This window comes from Crocuta crocuta, unplaced genomic scaffold (genome assembly GCF_008692635.1).
Source record: "Crocuta crocuta isolate KB4526 unplaced genomic scaffold, BGI_CrCroc_1.0 scaffold30, whole genome shotgun sequence".
In the NCBI taxonomy this organism is placed as follows: Eukaryota; Metazoa; Chordata; class Mammalia; order Carnivora; family Hyaenidae; genus Crocuta; species Crocuta crocuta.
The window spans coordinates 13979705-13995625 of NW_027528345.1; the positions used below are offsets into that span (position 1 = coordinate 13979705).

At 53.3% G+C, this 15921-nt stretch overlaps 1 protein-coding gene across 3 annotated transcripts; it reads right to left on the bottom strand.

Annotated features, from left to right (window-relative positions):
• Positions 1–3335: 3335 nt before the first annotated feature.
• SMUG1 (single-strand-selective monofunctional uracil-DNA glycosylase 1) lies at positions 3336–14378 on the bottom strand. 3 transcript variants are annotated; one of them, XM_077753512.1, is made up of 4 exons: positions 14268–14378; positions 12846–13029; positions 5409–5710; positions 3336–4351 (listed from the first exon to the last, which is right to left on the bottom strand). In XM_077753512.1, the coding sequence occupies exons 3-4, from the start codon at positions 5697–5699 to the stop codon at positions 3824–3826; spliced, it is 819 nt and encodes a 272-aa protein (XP_077609638.1). In that variant the 5' UTR covers positions 5700–5710; positions 12846–13029; positions 14268–14378; the 3' UTR covers positions 3336–3823. The 3 variants fall into 3 exon arrangements, with proteins under 3 accessions (XP_077609638.1, XP_077609637.1, XP_077609636.1); XM_077753511.1 differs by lacking the exons at positions 12846–13029; positions 14268–14378 and adding an exon at positions 9271–9809; XM_077753510.1 differs by lacking the exons at positions 12846–13029; positions 14268–14378 and adding an exon at positions 7303–7532.
• Between the last annotated feature and the right edge of the window lie 1543 nt (positions 14379–15921).

Below are 15921 nucleotides of genomic sequence, written 5' to 3' on the forward strand. Positions count from 1 at the left end.
AACTCCCCCCCCCCCTCAATTCACAGGTTAAAAACATAACTCCCAGCCTGACCGTATTTGGAGAAAGGGCCTTTAAAGAGGTATCTGAGGCTAAAAGAGGTCCTAAGGGTGAAACCCTAACCCGATATACTGCTAAGAAAAGAGGCCCCGGGAGCCCCCCACACGGAGAGAAGGCCACGAAGGATGGTGAGAAGGCAGCCGTGTGCAGGCCAAGGAGAGAGGCCTCGGGAGAAAGCAACCCCGCTGCTCTTGGCATCTTGGACTCTAAGCCTCGAGAACGGTGAGAAATTAAACGCGTTGTTTTAAGCTAGCCAGTCGATGGTGGCGTTGTTAATGCAGCCCTCGCCGACTAATATAGTGCCCTTAGGAAACAGCATGTCCGGGTCCCTAATTAGCCTCTTGCTGACAAGATGTACCCGAGAACTGAGGAACAACAGCCCTACTGGAAGCCAGATGTCCCACCGGGACGCCTTCCCTGTAATGCCCTCCCCTTTGCCTTCCTGACCGCATTGCGTCTACACTGCTTCCTAGATAGAGCCTGCGCCTTCATCCTCACCTAGTGGGGTTTTTTTAACTTTATTTATTTTTGGCAGGGGAGAGAGCGAGTGGGAGAGGGGCAGAAAGAGAGGGGTAGAGAGAGGATCCCAACTGTCAGCACAGAACCCAATGAGGGGCTCGAAGTCACAAACTGTGAGATCATGAGCTGAGCTGAAATCAAGAGCTAGACGCTTAACCGACTAAGCCACCCAAACGCCCCTGTTGGATATTTTTTTTTAATATGTGGGAGTTCTGTGCATCTCTTTCCCCACCGGACTTCAAATACTCAAAGATTAGTCTAGCATTCAAGACCCTTCACAAGATGGCTCCAATTTACCTCTCTAGCTTNATAGAGAGAGGATCCCAACTGTCAGCACAGAACCCGATGAGGGGCTCGAAGTCACAAACTGTGAGATCATGAGCTGAGCTGAAATCAAGAGCTAGACGCTTAACCGACTAAGCCACCCAAACGCCCCTGTTGGATATTTTTTTTTAATATGTGGGAGTTCTGTGCATCTCTTTCCCCACCGGACTTCAAATACTCAAAGATTAGTCTAGCATTCAAGACCCTTCACAAGATGGCTCCAATTTACCTCTCTAGCTTCTCCCAACTAGGCCAGGTCCAGGCTAATCTACTGGTTATCCCTTGAACGTAACGATGCTCTCCGAAACTCCCAGTCTCTAAGGCCACGTGAAGAGCCACCTCCTCCGGAGAGCCTTCTCTGACTACCTCAGCTAAATACATAAGGGGACAATGGCTTCTATCCCTGTACACCCATTCCCGTGTCTAATCTAGTGCTCTGCCACATGTGGCCATAACTACTAGCACCACTGCACCAAAAGCCCAGAGGAAAGGAGTTGAAGGCATGTGGGGGTGCAAACACACAATGTAATCCTGATGCTAACTACCCAGAGTTAGCAGAAAACCACAGGTTTAAGGCCAAGTCCCCAACAAGACTGCCCTCACTTCAGATGCTGGCTACAAGTTCAGGGGTTCCCAGGAGACCTGTACTTCCTGGTCAGTACATTTTGGGGGCGGGGGGTCTGGGTGGCTCAGTCAGTTAAGTGTCGGACTTCATCTCAGATCAAGATCTCACCGTTCTTAAGTTCAAGCCTCGCATCGGGCCCACTGCTGTCAGTGCAGAACCCACTTCGGATCCTCTATGCCCCTCTCTCTGCCACCCCCTCCTCCCCCCGCTCTCTTGCTCTCACAAATAAACATTAAAAATAAAAACAGAAAAAAGGACCCTTCTAACTGGCTACACATTCAAGGGTTTCTTTGGCCCCCTCAGGTTCAATAATTCATTAGAATGACTCACAGAACTCGGGAAAGCACTTACTTATAACAAGGTTTATTAGACAAAATATGAGTCAGGACCAGCCAAATGAAGAGACGTAGGAGACAAGGTCTGAGCGGCGCACAAACACAGCTTCTATGTCTTTTCCCCCACGGAATCAGGACATGTCAGCCTGCTGTTGCATCCACGTGTTCCCCAGCCAGGAAGCTCACCAGAACCTTGTCTGGCATTTTCATTAAGGCCTCATCACATAGGTATTATCAACCAAAATCATGGACCGCTTGGTTAAATTCAATCTCCAGCCTCCCCCCTGCTCCCCCAGGTCGGGCTGGTATCACCTGGCTCATAGCCCCAACCCTATAATCACATGGTCGGCCCTTCTGGCATAGTCAGCCCTCATCCAGAGTCAATTTCAGCATAACCTTATCTGACGGGCACCCCACGGATAAGCAAGACACTCCTATTCCTCAGGAAATTCCAAGAATTTAGGACTGCCTCCCAAGACCCAAGGACAAGAGCCAAGTTCTTTACTATACCCTCCCCTCCCCGTAAAAGTTTTTATTATACAAAAATCTTATGTTTCCTAAAGTTTATTTTATATAATTTTTAAAAAAATTTTTAGTAATCCCTACACCTAACACAGGACTCCAACTCACAACCCCGAGATCATGAGTCACATGCTCCTCTGATGGAGCCAGCCAGGTTCCCCAAGAGTAAACATCTTCCTAATTGTGAAAGCCAGGGATGCCCTGTCCCAGGAGAGTCCAAGCAGGTGCTCCTCATTAAGATGGTCTTGGGATCCATGATAGCCCCACCTTGACTCACCTTCCCAGCCTTCCTCAAGGGCCATTCCACCCAGTCACCCGGCAGACAGAAGAAATGAGCTAGGCAGAGATACGGTGCTCCCATCCACCCACTTGGCCTGGCCCCCCTCTCCCGACCCCTGGGGCCCTGAGAAGCAGACAAACCCCCTGACGGAGACCCTTAAGCTCTGGTAAGGCAATCAGAGACCTGTTTACATCACCTTCCCAGACACCCCTGAGAGCCCCTTGCAAATAGTGACGAGCTAAAAGAAGGGAAGATCTAGATCACCACGTCCCAGCTCACGTGCAGGAGGGGGGAAAAGGATCGACACAAAAGGGTTCAGGAGCTTTTAATGCTTAGACTAAAAAAAAAAAAAAAAAAAATCACAGGCCGGGGGTTACATAAAGTGATCAGTCCACAATGTGCCCTCACCCAGGAAGGTCTTCGGAATCGGGGAGCGCCCCCTGTAGTGTGATGAAGTGATGCCCCCACCAAGAGGCAAGAAAGCAGGAAGATTAACCTGCACCCACCTGCCAGGCCCCACGCAAGGGACTCGCGAGTGTTCTCTCGCGTAGTCCCCACACCAGCCCCATGAGGTAGGGATCCTCGCTCTACAGATGCGGATCCGAAGGCTTGGGGAGGTGCATCGATTCATCCAAAGCCGAGACGAAAATCCAGGTCCTCTGGTTTTCCCCACTCTGCCACACTGAACTCTTTCTCTGATCCAGCCACCAGTCTCCCGCGGGAGGTCTACTCTCAACGTCCGTGCCCCTCGCTCTGTCCTGGTCCCTGTGAGGAAAAGGCTCAGCTTGAAGGAAGCTGTTCTGAGGGGGCGGGATCTCGGCAGGATCTTTGCTCTAACACAGCAAATTCGACCTCAGAAGTCACCGTTCAGGCCACTCTCAGCCGAGCAGAGACTCCCAAGGCAACAGCGAGGCAGAGCGGTTTGCAGATGCCGGGTCTCTGTGCAGTGGGCGACCGCGTGACCAGAGGCAGCGCCGGAAGGAAGGTGAAGGAAGCAGCAAGCCAGAGTAGTGTCAAAACTGCCGCAGGGTCCCCGGCAGCCAGGGGGGGGCTAGCCCAGCGGAGCTCCGTTGCTCCAGTCCAGGAGGCACGTGGTCCTCTGCCTGCCCCAGAATGACTCGGGGACCCTGAACGTGTCCTGTGCCGGGCCACGCGGGCACTTATTTTGTCAGCAGCGGCAGCAGCCCCAGCTCACTCAGTCTCTCCTTGGCCGCTGCCTCCCAGCCCCTGTTGGCTTGAGGGCTGCGAGGTGAGGGGTGCAGGAGCCCCTCCACCCGGACCATAGGCATCGGGCCCGCCAGAGCCCGCCGTGCCCGCTGCTCGGCCAACCGCCCCACTCCCACCACCAGCCGCACCCCCAGCAGCTGCACCTGCCGGCAGAGGGCCGAGTCACAGGCGCCCAGCAGCTGTTCCCGCTGCTCAGCAGGTAGCTCGGCGGGAGTGACGTTGCGCCCCGTGGGAGTCAAGAAGAGCAGAGGGCACAGATTGTGGACAAAACAGTGCCGGAAGAAGACCTCGGGCTGTCCACACAGTTTCCGGAAAAGGCCCCAGAACCGGGCCCCGCTCACCTCTGACTGAGGGCACTCCAGTCCCAGCACGGGGCGCTTCGGGTGCTCTTGGGGAGGGGGCAAAACGGGCCCCCCAACGCCCAGCCAGTCCCGGACCATGCTCACTTCCCCAAAGGGCACCTGCCGGGAGGAGGGAGAGAGAGATGCAAGGGTTTCAGTCTGGAGCCGGGACGCCAGGGTTCCAGACCAGCTGACCCCTCCCCACCCTGCAGGAGGATCCAGTCTGGACACTGCCCCCCCCCACCTCCACCCCCTTCCTTCAATGAAAGGCCTGAGACAAGGATTCTGGCCCCATGGTGTGCTCCTGCTTCTCCAGTTTCTCATTGTGGACTGTGATCCAGAAGAACCTACTTGTTCGCTTCTATCCCCACTGGCCTTTGGGACCACATGCAGAGAGTACATAGGACGATCTGGCCCTACCTGGGAGGTGATGGGTAGTACTGGGGACAGACAGATGGTCTGCGACAGAAAGCTGCCAGGGTTATAGGAGGCCCAAGGACAGGACTGACCACCGCTCTCTGGGCACCCTCTCAGCCCTAAGCCGCAGGTTGTCATTTCCATCGATCATCATTGATCACCTTTCATCCCCCAGTTGGGGTCAATAAAAGCGATTGAGCCTCCTGCCCTGAAGCCTCTTCCCCTCCCCCATCTGCCAAGCACCCCCACTGAGGGGCATTCACTCATCCTGAGGTCTAAAAGGAAAGAAGGCAGGCCCCCAGAGCCTGCCCTGTTTTCAGTCTCTCCTCGGCTAAGCAACAGAAGCAGGACGGCTGAATGCCCTGCATCTCTTCCACACCCACCCCTGTGGACCAGCCTCTCCCGAGGACCCCCACAGGCCTGGTCCCTCTCCCGACCCCACCCATGCTCCAGGGAAAGAGGAGATCCGGCAAGGTAAGGTTAGGACAGGGCTGGCGGAAGGAAGGGCTCGCAGAGGCAATTAGCAGATGGCTCACAGGGGAAATGGAACCACCATTAATGTGCTTGGTTAACTGTGGGCAGCAAGGCCAGGAGACTGTCTGAGACCACAGGAGCCAGCGTGTGTCCTGGGAGGGGACGAGGGGGCCCGCACCCACACAGGTCCACAACCAGGCCCTTGCTCCTCCCCCACGGCACACGCAGCCAAACATCCATCCGGGAGTCTCCCACTCCACCCGCTAGGGGAAGCCAAGCCCTTTACCCCAGTCTGGGCCATGCCGAAGGGTCCTGGGTTCATGCCCAGGAATAGCACTTCCTTGGGGCCCTGGCAGTAGCGGGTCACATAGCTGCGGTGTGGCTCCCATGCATACTCCACGGGATTGTAGATGAGGCCCACGGGCTCCGAGAACCGCAGCTGGCTCAGTTCAGCGTTGAGCCGCAGCTCCTCCTCCAGGAAGCCTTCAGCCAAGCTTCGTGGGCAAGGCTGGGGCTCCATTAGGGCGCTTGTGGGTTCATGGAGGGGCCCCAGTGGATAAGCCTGGGGCACCGCCATGTCACTGCCACCTGGAAAAGAGACGAACGGAAGCTCCATCACCCCTTCAGCCCCAAAGTGAGAGGGATCCAGACTGGCCAGGGGTACCCTTTCCTGGGCTCAGAAGAGACTATCAGTCGTCCGCCACCCTCTAGGCTTGACTGAGTTCATCTCAGTTCCTGGGAGTGCGGGGTCCTTCCTCACCCCGCTTCCAGTCTCCTCCTCCTTCATGTTACCTGATGAGACTAAGCCATCTTCCCCTGCTCGAAACCTCCCTCCATCAGGCATAAGTCGTGAGTCACTAGCTCCTCGGCCATGCCAAACACATGGTCGGCGTTCAGTATATAGTCACTGATGGCAAATTCTCAGCACCTCTAACAGCACCCTTAATAAAACAAGCTCAGCCAGGATGGGCTGTGTCCTGAAAACCAATGTGCTGAAGAATGAGAGGCAGGTGCACAGCCAGAGCCCAGAGACTCATTACCGAAGGCTAATTACAATTGCTTCCAGGTGGTGAGCAATTGCTCCATGCCAGGTACACCTCATTGATTCTCTGAACAACCCCACGAGGGCAGTATTATTGCTCCCATGTTACAGGTGAGAAGACTGAGGCTTCATAAGATCAAGCAACTTGCCCAGGGTCGTGTAGTTAACACGTAATGAAGCTGAAATGTGAACCCAAGCTGTCTGAATCAAGGCTACACTCTTAACCACCCACCTCATCTCACCTGAGATGGTCCAATCAGCCACCCTGCTAATCCAACAACCCTCCCCCCACCTCCAAGCCCAGCCCAGCTCCTTGCACACATTCAAGAATTCTCAGTGGTGAGAATGGATGATTACCAGACTCAGAAGAGACTCGTACAAGCTATGTAACCATGGCCGGGGCCTCAGGTTGTCTCATCCAAATATTAAGAATAATAATATCCATTCAATAATAATATAAGGGACGTGGGGGTAGGGGTGGGGGGGCAGGGAGGAAATGGAGGAGAAAGGGGGAAGGGGGGGGAAGAGGCCGAGCGAGCACTCCAGCAAGCTCCACAGCCTACCATTCTTTCCGATCGTCCTTCTCACAATTCCCCTGCAAACCCAGTGTTCCAGCCTGACCGTTCCTCTCACACTTTCAAAATGCCTTTCCTACCCCACCTCCCAAAACTGCCATTTCTTCAAACCCAAGCAAACACACGTCTTGAAGGAGTCAACCAGGACGGTGACTCCTCTGCCTCTCCCCGCCTCCAAATCATACCCATCCTTCAAGATGCAGCTCCAACGATCCCACTGGTAAAACCTTCCCACCTTAGGACCCTGTGGCATTTGCCCTGGCTTCCCAGTCCCACTCCACACAGGAGTAGGTCTGGTGTGAGACCTGGGGATCTGTATTTTAAGCAGACGTCCTAGGGTGAGTCTGATGGTTGGTGAAGGCTGCAAACCACTACATGTTACCACCGTTAGTGGCTTCTTCCTGAATTCACACCTTGCCTCCCTATCCAGACTTGAGCAGATCAGAAGCTAGGCCCTGTTCAGTTTCCCTCTATATCTTCAAGATCCTAGCTTTTATTACGTAATCGACAAACACCAGCTCAGCTCTGTCCATTCTATCTTTTCCAATCCTGTTTAAAACTACCTTCCACCAAGGAGCCTTTCCTGATGGACTCCTCTCCATTTCTACAGCCTGATTTCATTCAAGGTTCAGCTGCCCACTTTGCATTCAGCTGGTTTCATAGGGGCTGCCAGGCTCTGGGCGTTTCCAACATGTCTGGGCCTCCCACAGCGTAGGGGTCAAAGTTCTCCTCCCTCTCAACCTCTTCTCCCAGATGGGACCTCAGGGTTGACTGAGCAGCTTGATCCATCAATCTCTTCTCTGACCCTAGCTTAGGGGAAGTGGAAGAGAAAGAAAAGTCAGGGCCAAAGTTAGAAAATCCTTCCCCAGACTGATCTCAGAAGTCTTTTTTTTTTTTTTAATGTTTTATTTATTTCTGAGAGAGAGAGAGAGAGAGACAGCATGAGCAGGGGAGGCTCAGAAAGAAAGGGAGACACAGATTCCAAAACAGGCTCCAGGCTCTGAGCTGGCTGTCAGCACAGAGCCCGACTCAGGGCTTGAACCCACGAACCGTGAGATCATGACCTGAGCTGAAGTTGGACGCTTAACCGACTGAGCCACCCAGTCGCCCCTGATCTCAGAAGTCTTTAACTGCTCTGTCCAGATGGCTAACCACAGCCAACTAGGCCCAGATAAAAGCCAAGGAGGGAGCTATGGAGAACTCGAATGTCTCAGGGGACCCCACCCTGCCTCTCTTCATGTTGTGCCTGCCAATGCTAGTGGATAGGCTGCTCCAGCTCTGGGATCTCTCTCCTCTTAGGCTGAGCCTCCCTTTGATCTTTTTTTTTTTTTAATGTTTATTTATTTTTGAGAGACAGAAAGACAGACCGTGAGCGGAGGAGGGGCAGAGAGAGAGGGACACAGAATCCGAGGCAGGCTCCAGGCTCTGAGCTGTCAGCACAGAGCCTGACGCGGGGCTGGAACCCGCAAACTGCGAGATCATGACCTGAGCCGAAGTCAGATGCTTAACCGACTGAGCCACCCAGGCGCCCAAGCCTCCCTTTGATCTTTAGAGACCTGAGCTGGAGATGGCAAGGCTGAGGGGTATGAGAAAGAGTGACAAAGGTTTTGTCCTCAGCGTTTCAGTTTCAGAGCCTAATCTGGTAACAAGAACCACAATCTGGGTGTCAACTGAATCCATTTCTAGCCCTGGTTTTACCTCTAAGTTTCTCTGACTCAAATCCTTTAGCTCCCCTCTCTGTGAAATCACACATTCCACCCAACCTACCTACCACGAGCTGTTAACTCACTTATTTTTTTTCAACATTTAAAAGTCTCTTACATGAAAGGCTCTGTGGATATCTCTTGATGAGGAAGAAATTTAAAAAGGTGATAATAAAATGTAGGCCACGCTCATAAACAGATAAACAATTTTCATACACTGTGATTGAGCTTTATTGTCCTGAACAAAGCATTATGAGAACCCAAAGGTGGAACTTGAAAGTCCTACCTAACGTCACCCAGAACTAAAGACTTAAGAAACGTAGATACATTTTATAAAGTACAGCGTCGTATTAGGGGCAAAGGCAGCGTAGGGTGATCCACCAACGTCTGGCCATCTAGCTTCTCTGACACCAAACCCAGGAAGTGGAAGAAGGAATCAGACACTATCCACTCCCCTATCCCTTGGGGGCACTCCAAGGAATCGACAGGGACAATCAGGAAATCCTTAAACTAACAGTTGTAGTAGTTGGTCGTGGACTCAAAAACACTACTTTATCCCTCCTCCTGGTTCTGAGGGGCCGCAGGCGGAGGGTCCGTAAGAAACCTCCACGTCCGCCCTAGGGCTCTGCCCGACGGGAAAACCACGTCTCCGTAGGCCCTCAGGGAGGTTCCGTGAACTCGACTCTCCCTGCGCCGGGGCAAGCCCCAAACGGAGTAAGGGTTCCTCAAACACAACCATTCCGACTCCCCGCCCGACGCCGCCCCGACGCCCGAGAAGCCCCAAGCGTGCCCCCAACACCCTAGAGTCCCAGGTTCCTTCTTCCTCACCTGGTTCAACTCTCCATCCGGTTTCCGGTTCCCTTCCCCACCCCCGGGCGCGGAGGACAGTGGGAATTGTAGTCCACTTTGTTTAGGAAAGGAGATTGGCGTAGCGGCGGCAACTTCCGCCGGAAATACTAAAATCCCCGGAAGGCGTGCTGTTAACCCTAAGTGACTCTGGGGGCTGTAGTTTATTCCTTACATCAGAGCAAAATCAAGAAGGCTTTAGGAGAGGCCAAGCTTATTAAGGACCTCAGAGGTCCTGGCCTCTAGCCCTCAAGGGCAACACCTTCCAAAAGTTCATCGACAAGACTTTTCCCAACAGGAGTACGTATCAGGGAGCTTCAACCACTCCCCAATCTCGAAGCTCACCTGAGGGTATTAAATGGCTAAAGACCATTTCTAGTCCTCCTGCTGCCGAAAGGATAAGAGATCTCTTCTTTGCAGCCCTCAAAGGACTGTACCAGAACATCCAAGGAGGCATTTCTGGAATCTGCTAACAACGAGTGTGTGTGTGTGCGCGCGCGCACGCGCGCTCTAACAAGTCTTTAGTAATGGCTTTGGGACTCTTCCCTCTCCCATTACTGCCCAAGCCTGTGTCTCCATGGCTTTTCCATTTGACTTCTCTCCCTCCTCTGCTGTGCAGTCAACCCAGCCCTATAATCTCCGGTCCTTCCAAATCCTTCCCCTCAAATACTCTGCCCAAGACACCGTCCTGACCAACCCTAATCCCATGGGTGCACCTAATAGTCCATTCCCTCCTACCTCCCCAACCTAAAACAATGTCCAGAGCTGTCCTATTCCTAATTTTGTTCTTGTCTTCCACCTGGGTATATGTCTGTGTCCTAACTCAAGATTTTCGTTACACAGGAAGCCCAGCAAGGCTGATTATCTTCTAAATTCCTCCCCCCACCCACCCCCTGCACACCTCAGCACAGCAATGAGTGAGCTCAGGAAGGAGCAAGGTCTCCCTACAGGTGGTAAATAAGGAGACCAGTGAACCCCAGAACAGAAAAAGGTGAGAGAACAAGGATACTCCCCCACCCCATCCGTCTCCTGCTCTCCAACCAACAGACAAAAACTTAACTGAGTGCAGCATGGGTTCCAGGGAACTGTGATCAGCAACCCTCTGACACCAAAGGTGAGAAACCACCCCCACCTTTGCAAGACTTTGGAAACAGAGTTAATCATTCACCTCACCAGTCTGTTATTCCACGGGAGCTTGCATTTGTGCCAGATTCTTTCCCTGTTTGTCTGTGCCTCTCTCTGCCTATGTAAATGTATCTCTTGATGGCTTTCTCCCTGTATCTATGTGTCTTGGTCTCCCTCTGTGTACATCTATCCCCATGCCTCTGCTTTTTTCTCTGGAATGACTGAAATAAGAGTATCCTGAGCTTCTAGAACCAACTGGCCCCTCAGGCTCCTCTCTCTTCATACATCTATGCATTTGTACGTCTCTGAACAAAAACTATGGGGCCGAGGTGGGGAATCCACACTGTGTTGTCATCTTTTTGCTTAAAATTGCTAGGAGCCTCACCATCCCTTGGACAACCCAGCCCTTTGCCCACCCCACCCCTTTGCCATTTGCTTGCCAGCTACTTCCAGTTTATCATCATGGCAGCCCCTCCAGTTCCAAGTCCGCTCTTGGGAAGAAAACAATGAGTGAAATGAGTGACAAGCAAACAGAGACACCCCCCCCCCAGGACTCCCTCTCCCAATTTCAACTCCCAGAAGGAATTTGATGACTGTTTCTGCCCCTGTACGTCCATTTACACCAGGATCCCAGAGATAGGGAGTCCCAGCATAAGCAGAAACTGAGTCTCAAGCTACCTCACAGTGAGTTCCTGTAGCTGACCCCAGAGAGGTCTGGGAGCCTTCTCTGTCTCTAGGTCATGCTTCTCTTTCCCACCTGGTGGGTCCTTCTCAGGGAAGATGGAGGTGAGGGACTTTCCTGAAGTGGGGGTGCTTAGAGATTTTCAAGAGGTAAAGCCTAAGAGATGAAACTTGGGCTAGGGTGGGGGCTGCCGACCTGTTTGCCTATGTCCTGGTCTCCTGACCCTCTGGGAAGTCTCCAAAGCCTGGCTGACTGTGATTTATGTTAGAACTTACTGGGCAGGAGAAGAAGCAGACCTGTGGCCTGGACAGTGCCTAGAGAGTTGGGCCACTGCTTAGGGGCCAGCCAGGCCTGGGGCAGGGCCCTCTGCGGCCCAGCAGGCTGTTCCTGGGGCTGGAGCCCAGGCAGGATAGAGTTAATGAGAGGGCTTGTTTTCCTTTGGTTTCCTGGAGCTGCAGAGACTGTGTTGGGCCACGAGCGCCATCTATCGGCCTCTGGTGGTCCTAGCTCTGACTCTCAGCTCATTGGCTTATTTAGGCGGATCTTCAGCCCTCCTTCTGTGCCTCCATGCTCCCAGAGTAGAGGGGAGTTGTCTAGCTGCCTGGCTCTGGTGCAGAAACTAGATATTGGGGATTGGAAAAGGTGAGGGCCACGTTTCCCCCTCCCCAAGTACCAGATGTCACCCTTGGTAACTCCTACCACCTCTGCCCTAGGGAACCTCAACGGGCTTCTGATGTTTGACTTTCAGTGTAGCCATGTACTCCTCCAGCTCATAGGTGCTTAGTACAGTGCCTAGCACAGAATAGTGCTCTAGAAAGGTTAGTTATTGTTGTTGCGACCACGTGTCAGGGTCTCAGGCAGATGCTCATCTGACAGCCCAATATCCAGGCCACCGAGCCATATCAGACACACAAGCACAGAGGCCAAGACTGGGCAACACATCCCTGGAGATTTCCACAAAGACAATGACCCACACAGGCTAGTCATGGGGGCTGGAAGTTCAGGATCGCAAGGGAAGTTCTCCAAGATGGGCAGGAAATTGGATTCGAGAGTCAGAGAAAGAAAACCTTGAGGTAAAGACGTAGGAAGAAAAAGCGCTAAGAGAAAGGAATTAACAGGCCCTTAAAAGGACCTTGATTAAGGGAGGTGGAGAGAGTTCCCTGACGTGGGGGGTAAGCAAGAGCCACTGCATCTCAAAACATGTCCTCCTTGGTACAGGCACAAAAGTCGCAAGGTTGGTCAGGCTTCCCAGTCCTCCAAAAATATATCATATCAAAGGCCCATCCCAGCTCTGTGGGGACTTAACCCTCAATGTTTTCCCCCAGCCTTTTGGGGAGGTGACTCACAAAGGGGGGAAGCATAGCCTCGGATGCATCCATTGCTTTCTTACCAGGTTCACCCATACCATGTCCCTATGTCTTCTATAGCTCTGCCTCCCTCCACCTTACTGGCAAATGGGTACAGAGGACAGTTCTCCAAGGGATAAGATAAGGGGCAGAGCGACATCCTCCCAGATAAGAAAGAAATGCAGAGCCAGTGGTGTTCCCGGTCCAGCCTCCCTGCCTCCCACCCCGGCCTCAGCCCCAAGGCAGCACAGACCAGCCTTAAGGCTTGATGGCCACTTAACTGAACGCGGGTGACAGCTGCCAAGTCTCTCCAACTCAGGTGTTCTCCCCGTCCTGGGGTCTGGACGCCGGGGTCCCCAGGAGGGGAGCAGGACAGGCTGGATGGGCTGATTTGCATCGCTTACTTGAGAAGCAATTATCGGAGGAGCTGTCAGCTCAGCGCGGCTCTCTCTTCACTAATCGGATTTCACCAGAGCCCCAGGCTGGGGGGTGCTGAGTAATTTGGCTTGATGCGGTGGTGGGAGGTGTCGGGGCCTGGAGGCTGGGCCATCCGTCTGAGTGGTGTTCGAGTTGTCCAGAGCAATTATCCTGAGGGGACCACACAGATCTCAGATGGACGGCCAACCGAGGGGACTGCACTGGTCCCCAGATCCTGCAGCAGGACTTGGGGCAGAGTGGGGGGGGGGGCTCTCCCGAAGAGTGAGCCAAATTAAGCAACTGAGAAGAGGAGCCTAGATGAGTCTGAGAGGGGGGCCACATAGCCAAGCAGGAAGGGGACCCAAGATACCAGCTTCCGGCCTTCCCACCACCCAGGCCCTGCCCTACCCTACCCTGCACCCCCAGCGAATGAGCAGCAGAGCAGGGACTTGACCGACGATGGCTTCCAAGCCCTGCTTCCCTCCCTGCAGTGCTCCCAGGCCATGCTTTCCCTGTCCCTGTCTCTGCCCCTGTCGCTGGCCTTCTCTTGTCTCTACAGCCCTTTTGAACCTGTCCCCTCCTTCCGCCCCTGCTGCCCTGCTCCATCTCTCCCCAAGTTCACAATGGACGGCTGACCCCTCTCCCCGCCTCTGTGCTCCATTTCTCACCTTTCAGAAGGGTGATGACAACCAGACACCACCCGAAGTACTTTATGGGGGCTCCTCATAGTAACACGGCAAGGGACATACTCTGCACCCCCATTTACTGACGAGGACGCTGCGGATGACTGAACTTCCTGAAGGAGGGACCACATCTGAGCTACCAGTGCAGCCCTGGCCCGTGTCTGATGCCCAAGAAACATCTGTTGAATGAATCAATGATCCAGTGAGTGATTTCCCCCCTTCTCTACTCCTGGCTGGCCCCCCAGTGACATCCACTTCCCTGATTTGGCCTCCCCACCCTCTCATATCCTGACCCCCCTGTCATCTCAGCCTGACCTTCCTCACGCCGCCCCACACACTCTATCCTATGACGCATTGGAAAGCTCTGCTGATTCCTCCTCTCCTGCCTTTGCAGTGACCCATCCTGTCCCCTTTGCCTGGAACATTCTTCCCTCCCCGTCTCTGCCACTGAATACATTCCACTCACTCCCCTCGGGAGTGTTCTCTGATCCTCCCTTCTTCTCGCACGTCCCCGGCGACCCTTGTCACCAACTCCTAAGTGTTTCACTTATTGCTAAAGTACCTTACAGCCTGTGCTAGATTGTTTTGAGAGGTCAGAACTCATTCTCCTCTCTCCTGGGCACAAGCCCACTGCCTTGTACCTATTAGGTGCTCAGTAAATATCTGGTGAAAACATAAAAATATCTGCTGTGTAATTTTGTTTTTCTCATTCAGAGATGCTCTTACGGTGGGTTGAAGGAGCACTCAGCTTTGGAGGAAGCTTGGGAGTTGGGGGTTTGGCAATGACCGACGGTAATTACCAGCTGTATGTCCTTGGGCTGATCATTTCATCTTCCCCTGGAAGAGAGGATGACAGAGCCTGCCATGAAGGATATGCAACACGTCCCGGGCTTATCTGCTCAGAGTCTGTCTCCAAAGCTGTGGAGATCTGTCTCTCTCCATCTTTCTGCCTCACTACTGAGCCTCTGCCTCTCTGACCATCACCAATCCAGGCATGGCCCAGGAGTCCTACGACCCAGGTCCCTCACTGTCACTAGGCCTGTCATTTTTCCTGAAACTACCATTCCCCGGGGGTGGCCCCATCCTTCCGCTGAGAGCCCAGAGGACCAGCCTCACCTTGGCTTCCTCACCCCCTTAACAAGTGAGACCTTGAGTTCTCCCTCTGAAAATATTAATAATAAAGAAAAGAGGCACTAGGCATGCAACTGGATGCAAATTGGCCCCAATTCTCAGTCCAAGAAATGGAATGCCTGAGCTATGGACCCAGAGAAATCTTGTGCTCATTTGCATGCTATTTGCATTATATTTACACGTGATCAATTTCATGTTCAAATTCACCCCCCCAGTTTTTGTCCCCCAGGGCGCCCCCTCAGCCTCTGATCCCCATCATGCCCCCCAGCCCCTCCACCACTTCCCCTCGAGCCTGCCACAACCCTCTTCATCGTTTCCCTCCTTCCTGCCAAGGTCCCCAGTGTCCCTCCCAGCTCCCACCGGTACCAGCAAGGACCCACTTGCCCCACGCCCAGAATAGATTCCTGGGGTCTTACCCTTTAGTTCAGGAGGGGCATCCCTGCCTGCCCCCTCCCGCCCTGAGCCGGGCGGGCGCAGCAGACAGCAAGCGCGTCTCTCAGCAAATCCCAGCCCCATTCAGCCTGGTGATTAATGGCGCTGCCCTCCCCATGAACCTGCCTTTAATACTGAGGAAGTTATGAAACCANGGTGGTCCTGAGCTTGGGAAGATGGTGGGAAATAGGGTGGAGGTGGGGAAATAGATAGCACTTCCTCCACACCCCTTTCCCTTCAGGGCCTCCCCCCAGCCCCCTAGGAGGTTATGCAGGTGAGACCTTGGCAGAGATTGGCACCCTAGACTTCTCATGCAAGTCCCTGCTACCTTACAACATGAAAAGACATTTTAGACCACGTGGACCCGGGAAGGTCATATTGCCCATCACCCTCCCTTCCATGGGGCTCTTCCATAGGAGATGATGAACATGGTTGCTAAATCGTTTTTTGCTCATCTGTTCTAACATTTCCTACACCTCCCTTTTGGGAAGTCCCTCTGAATATCTAACCACTGTGCCTCATGCTGCAGTCATTATTTTCTTCCTGCTCTGTCCTCAGAAGGTTGCAAAGCAGCGTTGGCTCTCAAATGAATTATACACCTTTGTTCCAATGCCTCGGCAATCATAAATATGGCCACCCACCCACACTCCTGATTTTATAAATATGATAGGAGGCAGAAGATGGGGCCGCCCTAGAAAGGAGGAAATTGAGACACAGCTTCTGGAGGAAAACCTGTCCAAGACCAGAAGGCCAGGACCCAGGGGTCCCACGATCCCAGTGAGCAGTTTTGTCTCCCTGGGGAGATGGACAAGGCAGA

Bases quoted from the DNA above. Each gene is read 5' to 3' on its own strand.
- SMUG1 (XM_077753510.1), bottom strand. From the start codon at position 7,360: ATGAAATCAGGCTGTAGAAATGGAGAGGAGTCCATCAGGAAAGGCTCC. The intron at 5,711-7,302 runs GTAGTTTTAAAC...TCTCTTTTCCAG, and splicing joins GAAAGGCTCCTTGGTGGAAG to GTGGCAGTGACATGGCGGTG. The intron at 4,352-5,408 runs GTAAAGGGCTTG...TCCTCCCGGCAG, and splicing joins TCGGCATGGCCCAGACTGGG to GTGCCCTTTGGGGAAGTGAG.